The 17117-nt window shown below is 48.1% G+C and overlaps 1 protein-coding gene and 1 long non-coding RNA gene across 2 annotated transcripts; one reads left to right on the plus strand and one right to left on the minus strand.

Annotated features, from left to right (window-relative positions):
• The first annotated feature begins 410 nt into the window (after positions 1 to 410).
• Positions 411 to 11734, plus strand: LOC116795054 (major facilitator superfamily domain-containing protein 1-like). The gene is made up of 13 exons (XM_032704381.1): positions 411 to 457; positions 596 to 696; positions 3129 to 3253; positions 3347 to 3402; positions 4143 to 4286; positions 4749 to 4907; positions 6327 to 6442; positions 7294 to 7394; positions 8866 to 8977; positions 9603 to 9740; positions 10309 to 10448; positions 10616 to 10727; positions 11010 to 11734. The coding sequence occupies exons 1-13, from the start codon at positions 436 to 438 to the stop codon at positions 11121 to 11123; spliced, it is 1440 nt and encodes a 479-aa protein (XP_032560272.1). The 5' UTR covers positions 411 to 435; the 3' UTR covers positions 11124 to 11734.
• On the minus strand, positions 11446 to 16924 carry LOC116795057. Its single transcript, XR_004359954.1, has 3 exons — positions 16798 to 16924; positions 14319 to 14323; positions 11446 to 11456 (listed from the first exon to the last, which is right to left on the minus strand). It is a non-coding gene; the product is annotated as an uncharacterized LOC116795057 (long non-coding RNA).
• Between the last annotated feature and the right edge of the window lie 193 nt (positions 16925 to 17117).

A 17117-nucleotide genomic window follows, 5' to 3' on the forward strand; every position in this document is an offset into this window, starting at 1 on the left:
AGTGCCATTCCCACTCCCCATTCCCATTCCCGGCCCCATTCCCAGCCTCAGTCCCAGTCCCCAGTCCCGGCCCCATCCCCAGTTCTGGCCCCAGGCCCATTCCTATTCCCAGTCCCTATTCCCAGTCCCAGGTCCATTCCTATTCCCAGTCCCCATTCCCAGTCCCAGTTCCCATTCCTGGCCCCATTCCCAGTTCCCATTCCCAGCTCCAGTTCCCATTTCCAGTCCCATTCCCAGTCCCCGTTCTTATTCCCGGCCCCATTACCATTCGCAATTCCCTTTCCCATTCTCCATTACCAGTCTCCATTCCTGGCCCCATCCGCAGTCCCATTTCCAGCCCCACTCCCCATTCCCGTCCTCAGTCCCATTCCCACTCCCACTCGCTCTCCCCACCCGTTCCGTCCCCGGGGCGGGCCGTGCCCGAGGGGCGGAGCGATGGCGGTGCCGGCGGAGCGCGGTGAGCGCGGTGAGCGCGGCGGGGCCCGGCTGGCCCAGGAGGCCGCGGGCTGGGCTCGTCCCCCCCGCAGGCAGGGCTGGGCGGGGGCTCGGCGGGAGGGCCGGGACGGGCGGGTGAGGAGGGTCCGTTCTGCCCCAGTCTCTTACAGGTTCGCCGTGCTGCTCTTCAACTGCCTCCTCACCTTCGGCTCCTACTTCTGCTTCGACATGCCCGGCGTCCTGCAGCAGCAGCTTCAGGGGGTGAGTGTCGAGGGGCGCTGAGCCTCCGCCCGGGCCGTGCAGACAGGGGCACAGCCGGCAACACAGGCCGCGGCCGCCGCTGGAGGTTCCAGACCTTTTCCTGTCGGTACAGGGATCTTTGCCCCGCGGTCTCACCTCCCAGGTGCTGCGGGTGGGAGGTTGTCACTGGCACGCCAGGTGTTCGAGCTCCCTCTGCTGCCGGGAGAACTGGGAATATGGCACTCGCCCGTGCTCCACGGGGTCGGCTCCTCTTCACCGCCCTAAGGGAGTCCAGTCGGGACTTCACACCACCCCGCACGCAGGAGATCCACAGCACTGGCCGTCAGTACCTGCACGGGGGTGGGAGACACGAGTGCTGGAGGTGATTCATTTGCAGCAGAACTTCACTGTGCAGTGTGACCACAGTGACGCTCATGCAGTGCTCCGCGAGGCCTGTCTGGCAGCCTGACGTGCTTGCATTTTCTTATCTGGTGGCTTTGCTAACACTGCTTCAATTTCTTCCCCTTCTATTTCTTTCCCATTCATGTCATTCATAGCCTGTACAAAAGTTAGAAGCAAAATATCTAAAAATTTGTTTCTGTTCAAAAGGAAACTAAAACTTACCAAAAGAAACCAGAGGGTTAGGCTGCTCCAGGCTGAGCTGGGCCTTTTGCTTTGCTTCTGCGCTGCATAAATAGAATGTTACACATCACTCTTTCAAGTCCCACTGTATTCACCAGTAACAGTGAAGCAGCATTTTTTTTTAAAAAAAAACCTCTTCATATCATAAGGTTAAAAAAAATGGGATTAAAACATATTAAGCATAATTTTTAAGAAGTCAGACGTAACACCATCACTTATGTTCCTATATCCCCTAGAAACCTTTCAGAAATACACGAGTTCTCAGTACTCACTTTTGCCAGTAAGAAGGAAAGTCTGGGTCTCCAGGTACAAACCTTCTGACACTGCAGGCATCACATCAGTATTTGCTGGCCCAAGGACTGTGCAGGGGGATCACAGGAGGACTGACATGTAAAAACCAGTCATATTCTCAAATGCTAAAAATTTCTGTTGTTCAGCGTTCACACTGCCATCCCAGCTGATTGCTGGGAGTTCTCCAGAGATGCTGGAGAGCCAAAGCTGAATTTCTGAACCCCTGACGAATTCTTACTGGACTCATTTACCTGTCGTGATTGCATTGGTTCTGTGTCCTCTGAGAGATGATTTGCCTCTCATGTGCTGTCTGCTGGCAGGTTAGTGTGTGTAGGGGCAGAGTCACTGTCCTATTTTCTGTCTGCCTCAGTAGCCAGGGAAAGAATAGCCAGAGCTCGCACGTAACTTTTTTTTAACATAAATGCAGTAAATCCCTAACATTCAGACAGGCTAAATTGGATGCAGCTTGTCATTGCAAATGTGAGAAAAATCTCCCCCCAAAATAGGTCAGTAATTATTCCTCAATCTTCCACAACTTCTGTAGGTTTGTGAGGGAGGAGTCAGTTACTTATTTATGGAATACAGGAAAGGCTATGTCATGTTTTGTTACCCAGGTAACAAAACACTTTGTAGGGTAGTGAAACCAAGCCATATTTTTCTGTGTTAGTACTGTGCAGAGTTTTTAATCTTGTCATATTTTTTACTCTAGTGAATTTAACCTCTCCCTGCCTCAGCAGTGGTACTGTGGTGGTTGGAGCAGCTGAGACGAGTGCTTGCAGTGAAACACTTTGTTCTAGAGAGCTGCTTCTCTGCAGCCTCAAAAATTTCTGCTGCAGCACATCTGAGGAGTTGTGAATATAAAAATCTCGTGGTAAAAATCACACTTCTCTTGTGCTTATTCAAGGTGCTAAGCTCTTGCCTGCTGGTGTGAAGACCCAGCATCCGTGTCCCAGTGCAGGTGAATTTTCAGTAGCTGGAAGATCTTAGGGGGGTTTTCCTGATCATATAGTGTTGAGGAGATGTTGCTTTTTAGTAGCAAAACCAAGGTTTTTAAATCATGCCAGGACTACCAGTTTCTTACTCTACTGGAAATGCTTTAGAGCTGAGAATTGATACAGACTGAGTTGCATATTTACATGCTGCTTGAGACTTTATAGTATGGAATGCAGAGTCAGATGAAACTGAACTATAACCAAGAAGCTGAGGGATCAGATAAAGCTGGTGGTGCAGGCTCCTGGCTTTTCTTTTGGTTGGAAATGTGTATAAAAATGCTGAGCCCCTGCTGCTACTGCCACAGGAAGGGAAACAGAAGCTGTGCCATGCCATGCCAATGGCCAGTCATTTCCCGTTTGAGAAGGGCTGGCTTTCTAGGAGAAGACACAAGTCCCTTAATGGCTGCTTGTGGAAGTGGGAGCTGAGCAGGATAAATAGAAATCTAGATGGGAAGAACCTCATTTTTAAAGGCACATGTGAGTTTTTGTCTGTGTCTGCACCTAACAAAGGCTCTGTGACTTGTACAGAACTTGACCTGCCCCAATGGAACCCACCATAACAGCACTGGGCACAATGGCACGCTGGAGTGTGTGGAAGGCTTGGGAATGACCCCAGCTCAGTACAATCTGCTCTACGCGATCTACGCCTGGACGTGAGTCACTTTGCTCTTGCTTTTGGGGGTGGATGGTTTGGTAGTTGCTCCCAAGCACCAAGACAACGCATTTCTGTTCTGGTTTTCTCCTAGAAATGCAGTAGTGGTTATTCTGGCTGGATTCCTGATTGATAAACTGGGAAATCACTGTAAGTTCCGAGGTTCCATTAATTTATTCTTGTTCTGAAGTGGGATTTCAGGCTGTCCTTTCAGTGCAAAGGGATGATTAAAAGTCCCAGTGCCGTAACATCCCAGAGGGATGGAGGGCAGGGTGTGATGGTTAGCTGAGCAGCTCTGTGAAGCAACTGAGACATTTTCCTCCTTTGACCACTGACTTACCTGAATTGACACAGCAGGGCAGTAAACACGCTTTTCTCTGACACACACATGACAGGGACTAGTGTTATCTGGTTTTGATAGGACAAACTGATAAAGCACGGTTCTGTTCCCTGCTCTGGCATTTGTTCTGGCATGTGCCATAAGCTCATACCCAGCAATCCCAGTAAAGGCAGTCCTGCTGTCTCTGTATCCGGGAGGTAAACATCTTAGAGAGGAGAAGGGGGCACAGAGAAGGACATCATGTCCTCTAGGACATATAATGGAGCTCAGGACAGGGACAAAGACTCTACACATTTCAGAGTCCTCTGTCTGAGTTACTCTGCCCCTCTAACCTCCCACCATGATAATGTCATCATTACTGTGAGGATTCCCAAGTCATTTTATAAAGAGACCAGTCTTACAAAATTGAAAACTGAGAGTAAGCTGATGGAAGCGCACACGTTTAGTGGTGTGTTTTGAGGTTTTTCTTTTGATTCTTGACACAGAATACTTTTGTTGTGATCTCAGCATGTCTGTTGAGGTTTGTGTATTTTTTTCTGTTTCTCCCTAGTTGGTGTCTTTGTTTTCTCTCTTCTCACTGTGCTGGGATCATCCCTCTTTGCTCTAGGCTCACACTTTAAGGGCTCACCATACCTCCTTCCAATGATGCTAACAGGAAGACTGCTCTTTGGCTCTGGGAATGGGTCACTTACTAGTAAGGAATTCACATTTAATATTTTCATATTTACATCTCATCAAATGGTCATGATACATTTTTATTTTGCTTCCTAGACCCTTGTCCTACCAGTGAGCTTCACCTCTGCACAAGGGCCCTGTGTTGCTGGCAGAACACAGCTCCTGCTGCATGGATTTAATGTGTGCCAAAATGTTTAAAAGTCTTCCCCTCTAACAACTTAGTCCTTCCCTCAAGGTGGGGACTGACATGTGATTTCTCTGCCTTTGAGGTTATTTTTGCTTGCTTTATGTGAGGGATAAGTTCACGTCCCAGCATGTACATTTTAAAATGGACTGTGAGGCTGGTACAATCTGCTTCCCCTTGGGATGAGTAGAGGTCTCCTCACCCAGCCTGAGCTCTCCAGCTTGAGAGAGCTGTTGCTTCTGTGCCATGCTCTTGGCCAAACCTGTCTGTTCAAGAGAGGATTTTTTGTTCTCCAAGTTGTGCAGAATCGTATCACAGCCTTCTGGTTCAAGGGGAAGGAACTGGCACTGGCTTTTGGACTGACTCTGTCCTTCTCCCGTCTTGGGAGTGTCCTCAACTTCTTCTTCACCCAGCAGTTTGAGGCAAAGTTTGGAATGCAGTGGACTCTCTGGGGAGGTGAGTTTCTTTGGTGCTTTTGGCTTGTTGTTTTTGAGACCTCAGGCCAGCTCATTTTGTCCAGTTACTAAAAGACTCTGAAAAAGGTAGTAAGGTTAGCAGGAAGAGGCACGTGATTTTCCAATTTTTCCTGCTGCTTTCTGTGTGCTATGAGTGGTGTTTTCTGCACTGATGCCAGAGAACCCTCTCTTAATACTCTAGTGTCAGCCTGACAGTGTTGTTTTCTGAACATATTTTAAACATCTACAGTCACAGGTAATCAGTACTTAATGTATGTTTACTCCCATGGAATAGAAACTTCAGAGTGAAAACAAGAGGAATCAAGTGTGTTTGTTATTCCGTACTTTGGCCAGCAGAACGTGCTGGTTCTGCAGCAGTGTCTGTACTGTCCCAGCAGAAAATGCCTTGCACATGGCTGATTGAAACTGCATGTTTAAATTACTGTGAGAAGCAGAACCTGAACTACACATTTCTTAGTGTGAATCTGTTCTAGGGCTTGTATCTTTAGAAGATTTGAGTTTCTGTCCTCTTCTTGGTGCAGTGAGATGGGATCTATCTCTAGTGGAAGGGATGACTTGTTCCACAGAAGGGTTAAGTGGTACACGTGTACTCTGGTGTGCTGGGATGGTGATGTAAGGGAGACCTGCTTCAGGGCCTCCTTTGTGTACAAAAACTCAGTGATTATAGGAAAGCGTTATTTTCCAAACCACACAGCAGCATGGGCCATCATCCACGGAAAAGAGGATGCATGTGCGTGATAAATCTCATGCAGAAATTGAAACCCGTTCCTCTCCTCTGATTCCAGCTCTCAGAGAAAAAGCTGTGGTGGGCATGGGCTGTCACATCCCATCTCACATTTAGTTTTGTGCTCAGGCAGCATTTGTAAGCGCAGCACAGTGACTTCTGCAGTCCATCTGGCTCTTTGGAAAGCAAAACAGGTACAGAGCTCTTTCTGAGAAGGATATCTGCAGCAGATGCCCATTGCCAAACTTGCTAAGACATATCCAGCATAACTGAACTCTGGAGCTGCCTGTGCTCGCAGGTCAGACTGCTGTGGTAACTGCAGCAGGTCACACCAATGGGGAGGTACAGCCTGGCTTCCAGTGCAGCCCTGGGATGCCTCTCCTGCTCTGGGGACCAGGGAAGTTTCCCAGTGTCTGCCCTGCTTTAGCCTTGGGTTTGTTGCATAAGCCTGCTGCAGGTCAGGAGCATCAGGACCATCAGTACTGCAGCCATGGGAGCTCGGTGGGCACAGCTCAGGGGCTGGAACAGGATGCTGTGAGTGGAAGGGTCCTGCTCTGTGTGTTAAGAGAAGCCAGGAGTAGGAGTTCTGGAGAATTCAGCATTTTTACATGCAGTGGAGTTTATCATTCAGCTCTGTCCATGCTGAGGAATTTCTAACACCTCTTGATTTTCTAGGGAGCCTGCTCTGTGTGCTGGGGCTTGTTTCAGCCCTCACAGTCAGTGTGCTGGATAAAGTGGGCATGAAGCAGCTGGGCTTGGATGGCATTATCCAGCAAGAATCCAAAAAAGTGGTACGTGGTGCTTTTCCACCTCCATCCTGGCAATCCCGGGTGCAGGAGCACTGCCTTTGGAGCGCAGGGAAGGCTGCGGCAGCAGGAGCCGGTCCCGGCCAGGAGAGGGCATTCCCACCCCTCGGTTCGATCCTGCAGAGCAGCACTGAGCGGATCAAATCTGTGAGCCACCAGCCAAGAGTCGATTCCCTGCCTAGAGCCTTTCAGAGAGCACTCAGGACAGCAGTAGCTTTCTGAGCCAGTTACTTCCTGTCTATAGGTGGCTCAGAGGAGGATTCTGTGCACAAAATTCGCTGGTAGCCTCCCTCTGAACTGCTTTCTGGCTCACGGGATCTGCGATAGCAAACAACAATACTGAACTATCTCTGGTCAGCCCTTCTTGTTCCTCCTTGCATTCTCCTGTCTAGGAACAAACATTACAGGCTTGTAATGTCTGCAATTTTTATGGCACTTTAATCTATTAGATGTACTTCCTTCTTATGACAGTACTCACTGGTTTCTGTAGCTCAGTGTTGTGACTCGTGTTTATCCTGTACCTTTCTGCTGTGTTTCTCTTAAGGATTTGCAGCGGACTCTTAACAGAGCCTGCTCAAAAATCTCTTGCAGCCAGAACCTTCAGAAAAATAAGAAGGAAGCTTTTATGTTTTCTTTACTGAATAGTGTTAAAGAAGGAATGTGTTAGAGTCAGCACATACCAAATTTCACTTAGAGGTGTATGAGCTGCCTCACAGTTCCCTTTTACCTGCTGTTACTCCTTAAATCTCTCATGCCCTTCAGTGGCTTGCAGGAAGTGACGCTGGTGTGAAGCTGGGCTAATGCCTGGTGAGTGAGGACACATCTTGTCTTTGCAGCGGATTCAGGACATCCAGCACCTTCCCCTTCGCTACTGGCTCCTGGTCCTCACCATCATGTTCTTCTACAACGGAGTGTTCCCCTTCGTGGCTGATGCCAGGTACTGTCCTGTGGCTGTGACCCACTGACTGACATGGGCCTGCAGAGCCTTCCAGGCCTCAGCTGTGGGCTGACTGGGAAATACAGTTTCCTTCCAGTCTTGAAATGCAGAGAAACATGTCTTTAACACCTAGTTGAAGGTTTGAGGGTTCTTTGACCTTTCTTTCTCTTCAAAGATGAGAGAGGCTTCTGAAAGAAAGCAAAAATACCTTTGAGGGAAATGATTCATCCAATATTTATAGCTTGGAACACTGCCAAAGGAGGATCAGAAGGTTTTGGGAGAAGGGGAAGAAATACTTTATTCAAAAAATAGCCCATAGGCGTTTCACCTTTGTGATAGCCCAGCAAAGTGGGTGTCTCCTGAGCTGGGTGGGGTGTCAGCTCCACAGGTCTGGGGCAGCTCTGCCTTGCAGCTGCTGCACACTGCTGTGTCTGGAACACAGCTGGGCTTGCTCAGCCTGGGTTTGTACTTGAGGAAGCCTTTGTATCCTGGTGAAGGCCTCAGACTTCCTTTTTAACGCCTTCTTATGCTTAAAACAAAGCAGTGACCTGCCCAAGTAAACTGAGACTCCTGCTTCTGTCATGGGGCTCTGCCACAGACTTGTCATTTTGCTGCTTTGTTCCCATTTGTGAATGGTGCAGCTTCTGTCACACAATCAGGATGAACTTTTCTGTTAGCAAAGGCCTGCAGTAAACCAAATAAAATTATTTTGGTAGTATTTCATTAGCTGTCTATAGGAAGCCACTGTGAAATCAGGGAGGAAGAAATGTCATCAGCATGATGACTGAGGGGAAGTAGCCATGCAAGCAGCCAAACCAGGCTTAAGGAGCTACAAGATCTCTAAATAAACCTCTGTGTAAGCTCTTATTACAACCGGATGATTGTAAATTCTGTAAAGAATTTGAGGAAGTTTAATGTAATTTCTGCGTGTCCCTAACAAAGGTGAAAGGCTGGCTTTGACAATGGGTGTTTTTCGCTGTAACCAGGTCTCCTTAAAGGAATTCCTAAGGGGCAGTTCCTAGTACTTCTCAAATACAGGTGTTCAATTTAAATGCTGATCTTTGCTGGTGGATAATTTTTAAACAGTTGTCCAGCCCCTCAGCATTCTCCCCCTTGTACTGATAAGGCTTTCTACCTCAGAAAAGAGGATGTCAAACTCCACCGGTGTGTTGTGGCCAGGTGACGGCACATTGCTGCCCTGAGCTGTGTTGATGGAAGGGAACAAATTTTAACCTGCACTTTAACCTGCAGTTTCACTCTGCACTTGCAGAAGTGTCTCGAAAGTGGCTGTTTAAGCTACCAGCTTCTCTGTGGTGTGCACCAATTAAAAAGAAAATAAACCACCAAAGTCACTACAAACTACCAGACAAAATCAAGCTTGTTTACAAGTCTTCTCATTCAAACCCTTCCAGTCCATATGTTTGTGCTCAGGCTTACTTTCTTACTTTTTTCCCCTTCATTTTGTTTTCAGCAAGTTTATCCAGGATAAATATCCCGGTTACAGTCAGCAGGCAGCAGCTTACATTGCTGGGGCAGTGTACGACAGCTCCCTTGTCCTCTCCGCAGCAGTTGGCATTTTAATTGTGAGTACCCAAGACCTGATGTGCTTGCTGATAACTTCCCAATTTTTTTAACTGTCCATTACAGCCCCTCAAACAGAATTGCACAGAATTTTGGGGCTGAACGAGCAGTCCTTTATACCCTTGCAAACCTGCAAGATGCACTTCAGTCTGATTTAAATTACAAGAAGTAACATTAACCTGGTTTTCCCTCTGTCCTGTAGTTGTGCTATGGTAGCAGCAACCCATGGCACACAGCTGTGTGTTTTGAGAAGTCTGAGACTGGAACAGAAAGGATTGAGATAAGCTTTGCAAAGTAGATGGGGAAGGACAAACTGCATGAAACCCAGGTCCTGTTTTGTCAAATGCTTCCTTTCCTTATTTCCATAATTGTCAGGGTATAATACTGTTTTCCCTTACCCTGTGTTAAGGGTTTCACGTGAGTACTGGACACCTAGTGTGACGTTTCAGGCTCAGTTCAGAGGTACACAAGAGAAACCAGGAACAGCTGGTCTGCTACACTACCAGCAGCCAGGAAATCCCATGTCACTGCCCCTCCTGCCAGCCCGCTTTGTGCAGCCCCTTGTGTCCCTGACCCATGGGAAGCAGGATCCCCTGTAAGAGGCCTGCTGTCTGTTCCTGCCACCAGGACTACGTTGGACTGAGAGGTGTCTTTGCTGTTGGCTGTGCCACGCTGACTCTGCCCGTCTTCGCTCTCCTGGCCTTCACATTTGTGCCTCCGCTGGTCTCTACCATCTGGCTGGGGATCACTTACTCCTTCGCTGCCGTGAGTTCCCAACCCCACTGGGTAGCTGTGTGTCTTGTGGCTACACTCCTACACCTGGATGGCGTATTACTGCTGCCCTGGTGTCCTGCTGAACAGGTTTAGCAGGCACAGGCAGGCACATTAGGCTCCCCAAGCCTAATGGCTTTGGTTAGTAACAAATAACCCCAAAGAATCAACATGGAGCAGAAAGTGGGGCAGAGTGAGGAAGCGCTCGTACAGTGTGAAGCGTTAACCTGGCTATGATTTGCTTAGTTCTTTTTTACCTTGAATGTAACACCTGAATCTCCTTTGAGTCCTACCCACTCAGTCACCAGGTCTGACTCCCCTTCTGAAATCTGGAGTCAGGTTCTTCCGATTTCAGATAACCTGTGTTGTCTGTGCTGTCTCCAGCTGCTTGAAAAGGATGGGGAACAGTCTAGAACCAGCCAATAGGCTGGAGGGACAAGCACCAGATTTTTTGAGGGGAAGGTATAAATGTTTATTTTGTGGGAATAATTCCTTTTTGAACCAATGTCTGTCTAACACCTTTAAATCAGGCTCTGAGTTCCTGTTCTCATTTCTCCCCCAGGCTAGTATGTGGCCATCTATACCCCTTGTGGTGCCCCAAGCGACTTTAGGGACAGCGATGGGGCTGGCAACTTCTGTGCAGATGGTTGGAATTGGCCTTTCAAATCTGATTGTTGGACACATGCTGGGAACAAAGTCCAGGTGAGAATGCTTTGTCTTTTTTTTTACCAAGCAGAGAAATCGCCAGTGCTTTAGTGGAGCAGTGTAAACAGGAATCAGGGGATTTGCAACTTGATGCTGCAGAGAACTAGAGCAGTGCCTTAAGTATCTTAAGTGACTGGTTGTTCTCTCCTGTTTTGGCTTTCTAGTGAACTAAAGATCCCCCTGTGGCGCTGGCAACAGATGATGATCTTTATGCTGGCAAACACTGTCGCCTGCATCATTGCCTCCATTGGCCTCAATGTTGTGGACAAGAAACAGGTAAGTGTGATAAAAGGTGAAGAAATAGCTGTACATCACCAAGTTCCTTTTACTGATGTACTGGCTCTTGGATGTGTGAGTAACTCAAAATGGGACTGCATAAAGAGAGAACCCTCTGCTAAAGACTGACACAGTGTGTCACACTCTTGCCTACTATCAAACCATTGGTGGCTGTATTTTTTTTGCAAGACAGTGAAGGCAAGGGCCAGGACCCACCTGTGGCAATGTGTGTGTACAGGAAAAAGTGTCCTTTTGTCACCAGTTGCTGCTTTGAATTTCCAGGATGGGACACTGAACAGGACCAGAAAGGGAGCGCCCATGGGGCAGGACAGAGACCCCGCAGATGCAGCACAGCTCCTTGAGGATGAAACGAGAACCGAGGGCTCTGTCAGCTGAACCTTGGCAGGGAGAGAACCATGGCCCTGCCAGACACAGCACTGGTCACTTCTGCCTGAAAGCAGATTTTAGCCTGTGTACTTTAAACATCTTTAAAGGGAATCTTGAAGGGAATTGTCTACAAAAAGGGAATGTTTCCACTTTCTTATGCCTGGCACAGCAGTGGAAGGGGTGTGCTCTGTGGTTCTCGGGCATTCTTCAACACCCCCCCACCTGCATGGGGCACGTTAAGGACCACACTGCAGCCACTGAAGCTCACCCAGCTAACCTTGTTCATGAGCCATTAGACAGCTGCTTGTCAGCCTTGCAGCACAGCTGCCTGCAGAGGTGTGCCTGCCTGCTCTGCCACAAGAATCCTGCACAGCAGCACTTGCTAATCCATACAGGGTTAGCCTGATGTTTCACTCCCTGCTCTAGATTAGCCTCTTTCACAAATCACATGCGTGTGCAAGTGACACCATCATTATTCTTTAGGCAGGAGCCTGAATTAATCAAATTGATGACCTTTTGCACACAAGCCTAGCTTAATTGCTTATTACTTTACTAGAAATACTTCTGTAAGCCGTGCCTATTCATTGCCCTTCAAAAGCATAAAGGGTTTTGATCTGGAATCCTGTCCTTTACACCAAGGTGCTCTTACTCATGAAGGCTAGAGGCTTATTTTACTCAGCCAACTGCCCTTTGCACTATGCAAATGCTCACAAACACTCACAGTGTTTACAAAAGGACAAAGGAGGCTTTAAGAATGAAGTAAACTGTACCACAGCCAAGTAGGAGAACTGCTGAAGTGAACAACACGTAAATTACTAAAATTCTGAAGAGCAGCTGTACTCAAGTTGCATTTAATATAAACAGTAGTAGATTGAAAGCAATTTAGGTACTGACAGCACCCAGTAAAGTCACATTTTAAGACAAATGGACTCATCAAATCAAAGCTTGGTTAAACTGATTTACTGAAGAGGATGAGCTCAGAGAGCAAGGTGTTCAAGTTTTAAGTTACACTGTGAATTCATTTCAGACCACAGTTAAAGGATTTCCCTTTTGGAGTTTAGTGCAGCAGAAATTTAGGGGGTGGGCTTGAGAAGTCACAGAACTGCAAAAGTCACAGGCTCCTCTAGTTTGGTGGTGACCTCCCAAGATCATTGAGTCCCACACACCCCAGCTCAGGCAGGGGCAACCAGAGCAGGTTGTCCAGGACTTGTATCTGGTGAGAATTTGAGCATCTCCACAGATGGACTCTGCAGTCTTTCTGAGCCACTTGTCCCAGTGTCTAATCCCTTTCAGGAAAAAGGTGGATCCTTGCAGATGGGATTCTATGTGGTTTCCCTCGTGCCCATTGCCTCCTGTGCAGAGCAGTCAGGCCCCCCCATCCTTGCTCCCTCCCAGCAGGTACTTGAGCACACTGGTCAGACCTCCTGGAGCCTTCTGGAGCAGCCCCAGCTCTCTTGCCCCCTTCTCCCGTGAAAGATGCTCCAGTCCATTTACCCCCTTTGTGGCTCATTTAGCACTTGCTAAATCACATCTCTTTTGTACTAGAGAACCCAAAATTGCACTCAGTGCTGCATGTGAAGTCTCACCAGTCAGACTCCTCAGTGGCTTCAAAATACCCCTCAGTGGCTTCAGAACACCCCTCAGCCTCCATTCACTGCACTGTTCTTCAGTGCTGAAATCCTGCACTTGCATTTTTTTACTGGAAGAACCCCATGGTGAATTTCCAGCTGTGATTATGAAGAACCACATGCAGCAGTGCTGTAGATTCATGTTGGAGGCTTGTGTACAGAAGAAAATACGTATTCGGAGCTGATTTGTGTCTCCATACACTGGTTCAAAAGCAGTGACTTCAGCCTGCCTTGCCAAAAGTAGCAGCTTTCTCAGTTTATACCATGTGATGCTGCAGCTAAACAACTGAGGGTTGGTGCTTCAATGAGTGCTGGGATAGCCGGTGAAAGTCCTGTACTTGCTCCTTCATGGAAGAAGCTCACTCGAAAGCCAGGCATTCCTGTTTACCATCCCATAATCTACCTCCAGATGACTAGAAAAGAAACGTTACGTCTTCTGTTTTGAAGAAGAGTTGTGACATACTTTCCTTAAAGTCTGCCACTGGTTAACAAGGTTTGCACCGGTGTAGCACTGACGACACGCTGCCTGCTCTGCCAGGTGTCACTGGGAAGCATTCCTGCCCCTCTCTGTGTTTGCTGCCTACGTGGAGAACTTCTTTTGGCTAGAGAGGGTTTTGTAGAAACCATGCTACAAAGATCCCTGCATGTGCTTTAAAAAACCCTGTTGCAGAATCTGAAGATGTGGGGAGATTCTGGGGACCTTTGGATCTGTTGCACAAAGACCATCTTCAGGGTGAGAGGAGTCTACTGGAGCCTCTCACAGGCAGAGTTGTTCTGGACGGGCTGTTCCTGTCTTTCAGCTCATGTGGATAAAGCTCAAAGCTGATCTAACAGCATGAGCCTTACTGTAGCAGTAGCTGCTCACCTCTGCTGCGCACATTGACAGCTTCCTCTTACTCAGCTTTTATCAGTAATGTCTCCCCTGATGACAAGGAAAGCCACTCCCACTTTGCTTGTCTTCCCCGTTTGTGCTGGGCACGTGCTGTTGGGATTCCAGAGCTCAGCTCTGAGCAGCTTTCTACAAAGCCACTGCATGGCTCTGATTTGCTTGAGCTTGTCATGAAATGAAAGGGTGGTGTTCACAGAGGTCAACATGTTGCAAGAGACAGAAGGAAACAGTCGGGGTTTTTTTGTTTAATTTTTGTAGAGTTGCACTGATCATGTATACAGGTAACTGAAACCCCACCCCTCACCCTGTCCCCAGCCTTGGGCAACCTGGAGATGGTGGGCTCCAACAATATTCTCTGCCAGAACGTTCCTTTGTCTTAAGACACTGTGGACTATGAAGCCTGAAGGTGGACATTAGTTCAGGCAACTCACACTGAGATGGGTAAGAGACCAGAATTAGAAGGTGGCTGGAGCTAGAAAGGCTGATGGGTAAAGCAAATTCCCACAGTCTTGCTGGCTCTTGCCAGTACTTTTGACCTGCTTGAAGAGGAGGAGGTCCTGTTAGCAATATAAGGAGCTGCAGCTTGAAAGAAAGGGAAAGCTAGTTCAAGAAGAGATAGTCTTCATCCCCAGAGATGAAACTAAAAATAATCAGGGCTGCTAATTCAGCCCAATAATTAAAACCCACTCTTCCTGCTCACTGACTATGTTCAGAGGGAAGAGCAAGTGGTTAACTGGGCACAGCCTGGGCAGCCAGCTCAGCCTGCTGGGGGGTTCTGCCCATCAGTTCTTGGCCAGCAATGAATCGTGACCCCAGTCCTGTCCTTGCACACCTGATCTCCAGTAATGACACCAACGGCTCACATGTGCCCAGGCCTCCCCACAGCCAGGATGCTGCAACTCCTCTTTATTCCTTAAGAAAAATAAACAATGGAAAACTCCAGCCTCAACATTTAACCCATCGCCTTTTCCACAGCGAAGCAATACAGGGTTTCATCAGAGCTTCAAGCCTGAAATTCAACAGGAGACACATCAGGGGGCTTGGACAAATCAGTGGGTGGCCATGTGGCCTCCAGCCTATGGAGATGCAAGTTCCAACTGAGCACACTCCACATGCTGAGAGGCATCAAACTGTTCTCTCCACAGTCACCCAGGTAGCCGTGATGCTTGGACGTCCATGCACTGGTGCGATCACATTGTACATGAACAACTCCGAGAGCCTTCCAGGGAACATACCGCAGCAGTTACTCCTTTAGTGCTTAAATAATTGTCTCCACATAACAATCACTAGACAATCCCCAAGAATGTAGAATGGATATCCCAAGTCTGATTGGCCTGTATAAATCCTTCAAAAAACCCACAGTAATGCTGCTTAAAACACCAACAGAGAGGACATTAATCTTCCTCACTGGGAGTGCAGGGTGGGGTGTTAGGCAGTGATGCAGCAGACGGACAGGATCAGACAGTGCTTGCTTAAAAGGTTTTGCACAGCACCCAGCAGTGGGCACAGGGAACACACACTGCTCTGGGTTAGGCAGGTTCACAGGGAGCAGGGGATCAGCTGCAGCTGGGCTGTTCCCTACAGCACTGCTGTCTTGTACAGGACAGATACGGTGACATGTTTAGGGCCTAAGCAGCAGCCATGCATAGAACCACACCTGACTCATGTGCAGGTCCTCCTTTAGCCACTTCCCAGGCTGAACTCACTATGGATACCATAATTTTCCTTCCCAGACTGAAACAGCAACCTAGGTGACGTTCTATCCCACATGTTTATGATGGTCCTTGTGGGTCTGCTCAGTTTGAAGAGACTGGAAAGTTTGCTAAAGAGGATGAGTTATGAGACAAACCAAACTCCTCTCTCTTAGCAATTGTGAATTCAAAATTAAGGGGCTTTAATTGAGGAAGTGTGGAAAAAAGCAGAAGAAATAACAACCCTTTATTAAAAGATATATGTATGGTGGCAAGAACAGTAACAGAACACAAAAAACTAGGCAATAGTCCTGTACCCAAAAAAAAAAAAAGTCCCCTTCAAACAATAAGGAAAAAAAAAAAAAGTCTGAATGAATACTTCTCTGTCCTTTAGCGCAGTTTTAATCACGGTCGGCAGGGGGCGCTGTTGGGTTGCTGGAGGTGCAGCACCTGCAGTTCTCTGTGCTGACCTGCAGGGGGCGCTGTTGGGCTCTGGCGGTCACCCCGCAGGGAGGGGGTCTGGGGGTGGTCTCGGATTGCGGGAGAAGCCGAAAAGAAACAATGGGGGTCCCTTTCCCCAGTGGAAGAAGGGCAGAAGGAAAAGCAGTTCACCCCTACAGGACTCACTGTCGTTCTCAGATGACGGCGCCCCAAAGCTCCTCCTTTTCTCCCAGCGCGCACAGAGACTCTCCGATGAAAGCCCAGTAGGTCCCGGCTGGAGTCACGAGGCAGTGTGCGAGCCGATCGGGGCCAGTGGTCAGGCCTCACCAGGATGAAAAGCCAGAAAGACCGGCTTCCAGGCCCCCTCTCCAAAAATGCCCGGTCCGTCTCCCCAGTCTGATCTCTCCCCTCCCATAAGAACCAGCCACCTCCTCCCAAAACTCCTCCCCTCTCCCCCCAGCCTCTGATGGGCCATTCAGTAGGAATGCAGCTTGGCCAGCTAGATTCTTATGTAAGGCTAATTGACCTTTTTTCCATTCGGACTCTGTCTTTCTTACAGTGGGAGGCAGGGGGAAGAAAATTCTCCTGGATTTCTAACCTATAACAGGGTCCCTTCCAACTTGGCATATTCTGTGAAATCTGCAGTTTTGGGAAAGCAGAGGTAAGACACAGAGTTGCAGAGTGAAGCTCTATTGTGGTCTACTGCCACAGCTCAAAGGAAGGACAATCCTTCATTGCTAATGTGTCTACCAAGGACATTCCCAAATTCCCACACTATGCAGATCCCACTCAAAGCACTGTGCATGCTTCAGAGGAGAGTTCTGAACTGTAAATGGCCAAACACAGCAGGAGCTGTAGGAGTGAGGTCTGGCTGGAAGGCTCTGGAGGATGAACGCCACAGACACACAACGTGCTGGCTGAGAGGTCACTGTGTCCAGCTCACCCAGAAGAGCAGTTTCTGTGGGTGTAGTTCCCTCCTGTCAGCCAAGGCAGTCTGGCACATGAGGGGGGTTTTATGCACTCGCTGGAAGAACAGAAGTGGGGGTATGACTTCTCCATCTAAAGAACATCCCCTGCTCAAGGGGAATTACTACATTATTCTACATTAAGCAGCCATAAATATTTAAATTATTTGGATATTTAAGTCTATTTATAATCTTGCTGAAGAACATAACAATCCCTGTGTAGTACAGAACATCATGGAATGTTGCCCCTAAAAAGGCACTGAACTGAACCCTCCCCAGGGATAAGAAGTGTCTGTCTCATTGGCAGCCTTGGGCAGGATGTCACAGCTCCTGAGCACAGTTCCCTGTATGGAAGGCCTGAAAATTTATGTGTAATTTTTCCCGCTTCA

Source organism: Chiroxiphia lanceolata, chromosome 16 (genome assembly GCF_009829145.1).
Source record: "Chiroxiphia lanceolata isolate bChiLan1 chromosome 16, bChiLan1.pri, whole genome shotgun sequence".
Lineage (NCBI taxonomy): Eukaryota > Metazoa > Chordata > Aves > Passeriformes > Pipridae > Chiroxiphia > Chiroxiphia lanceolata.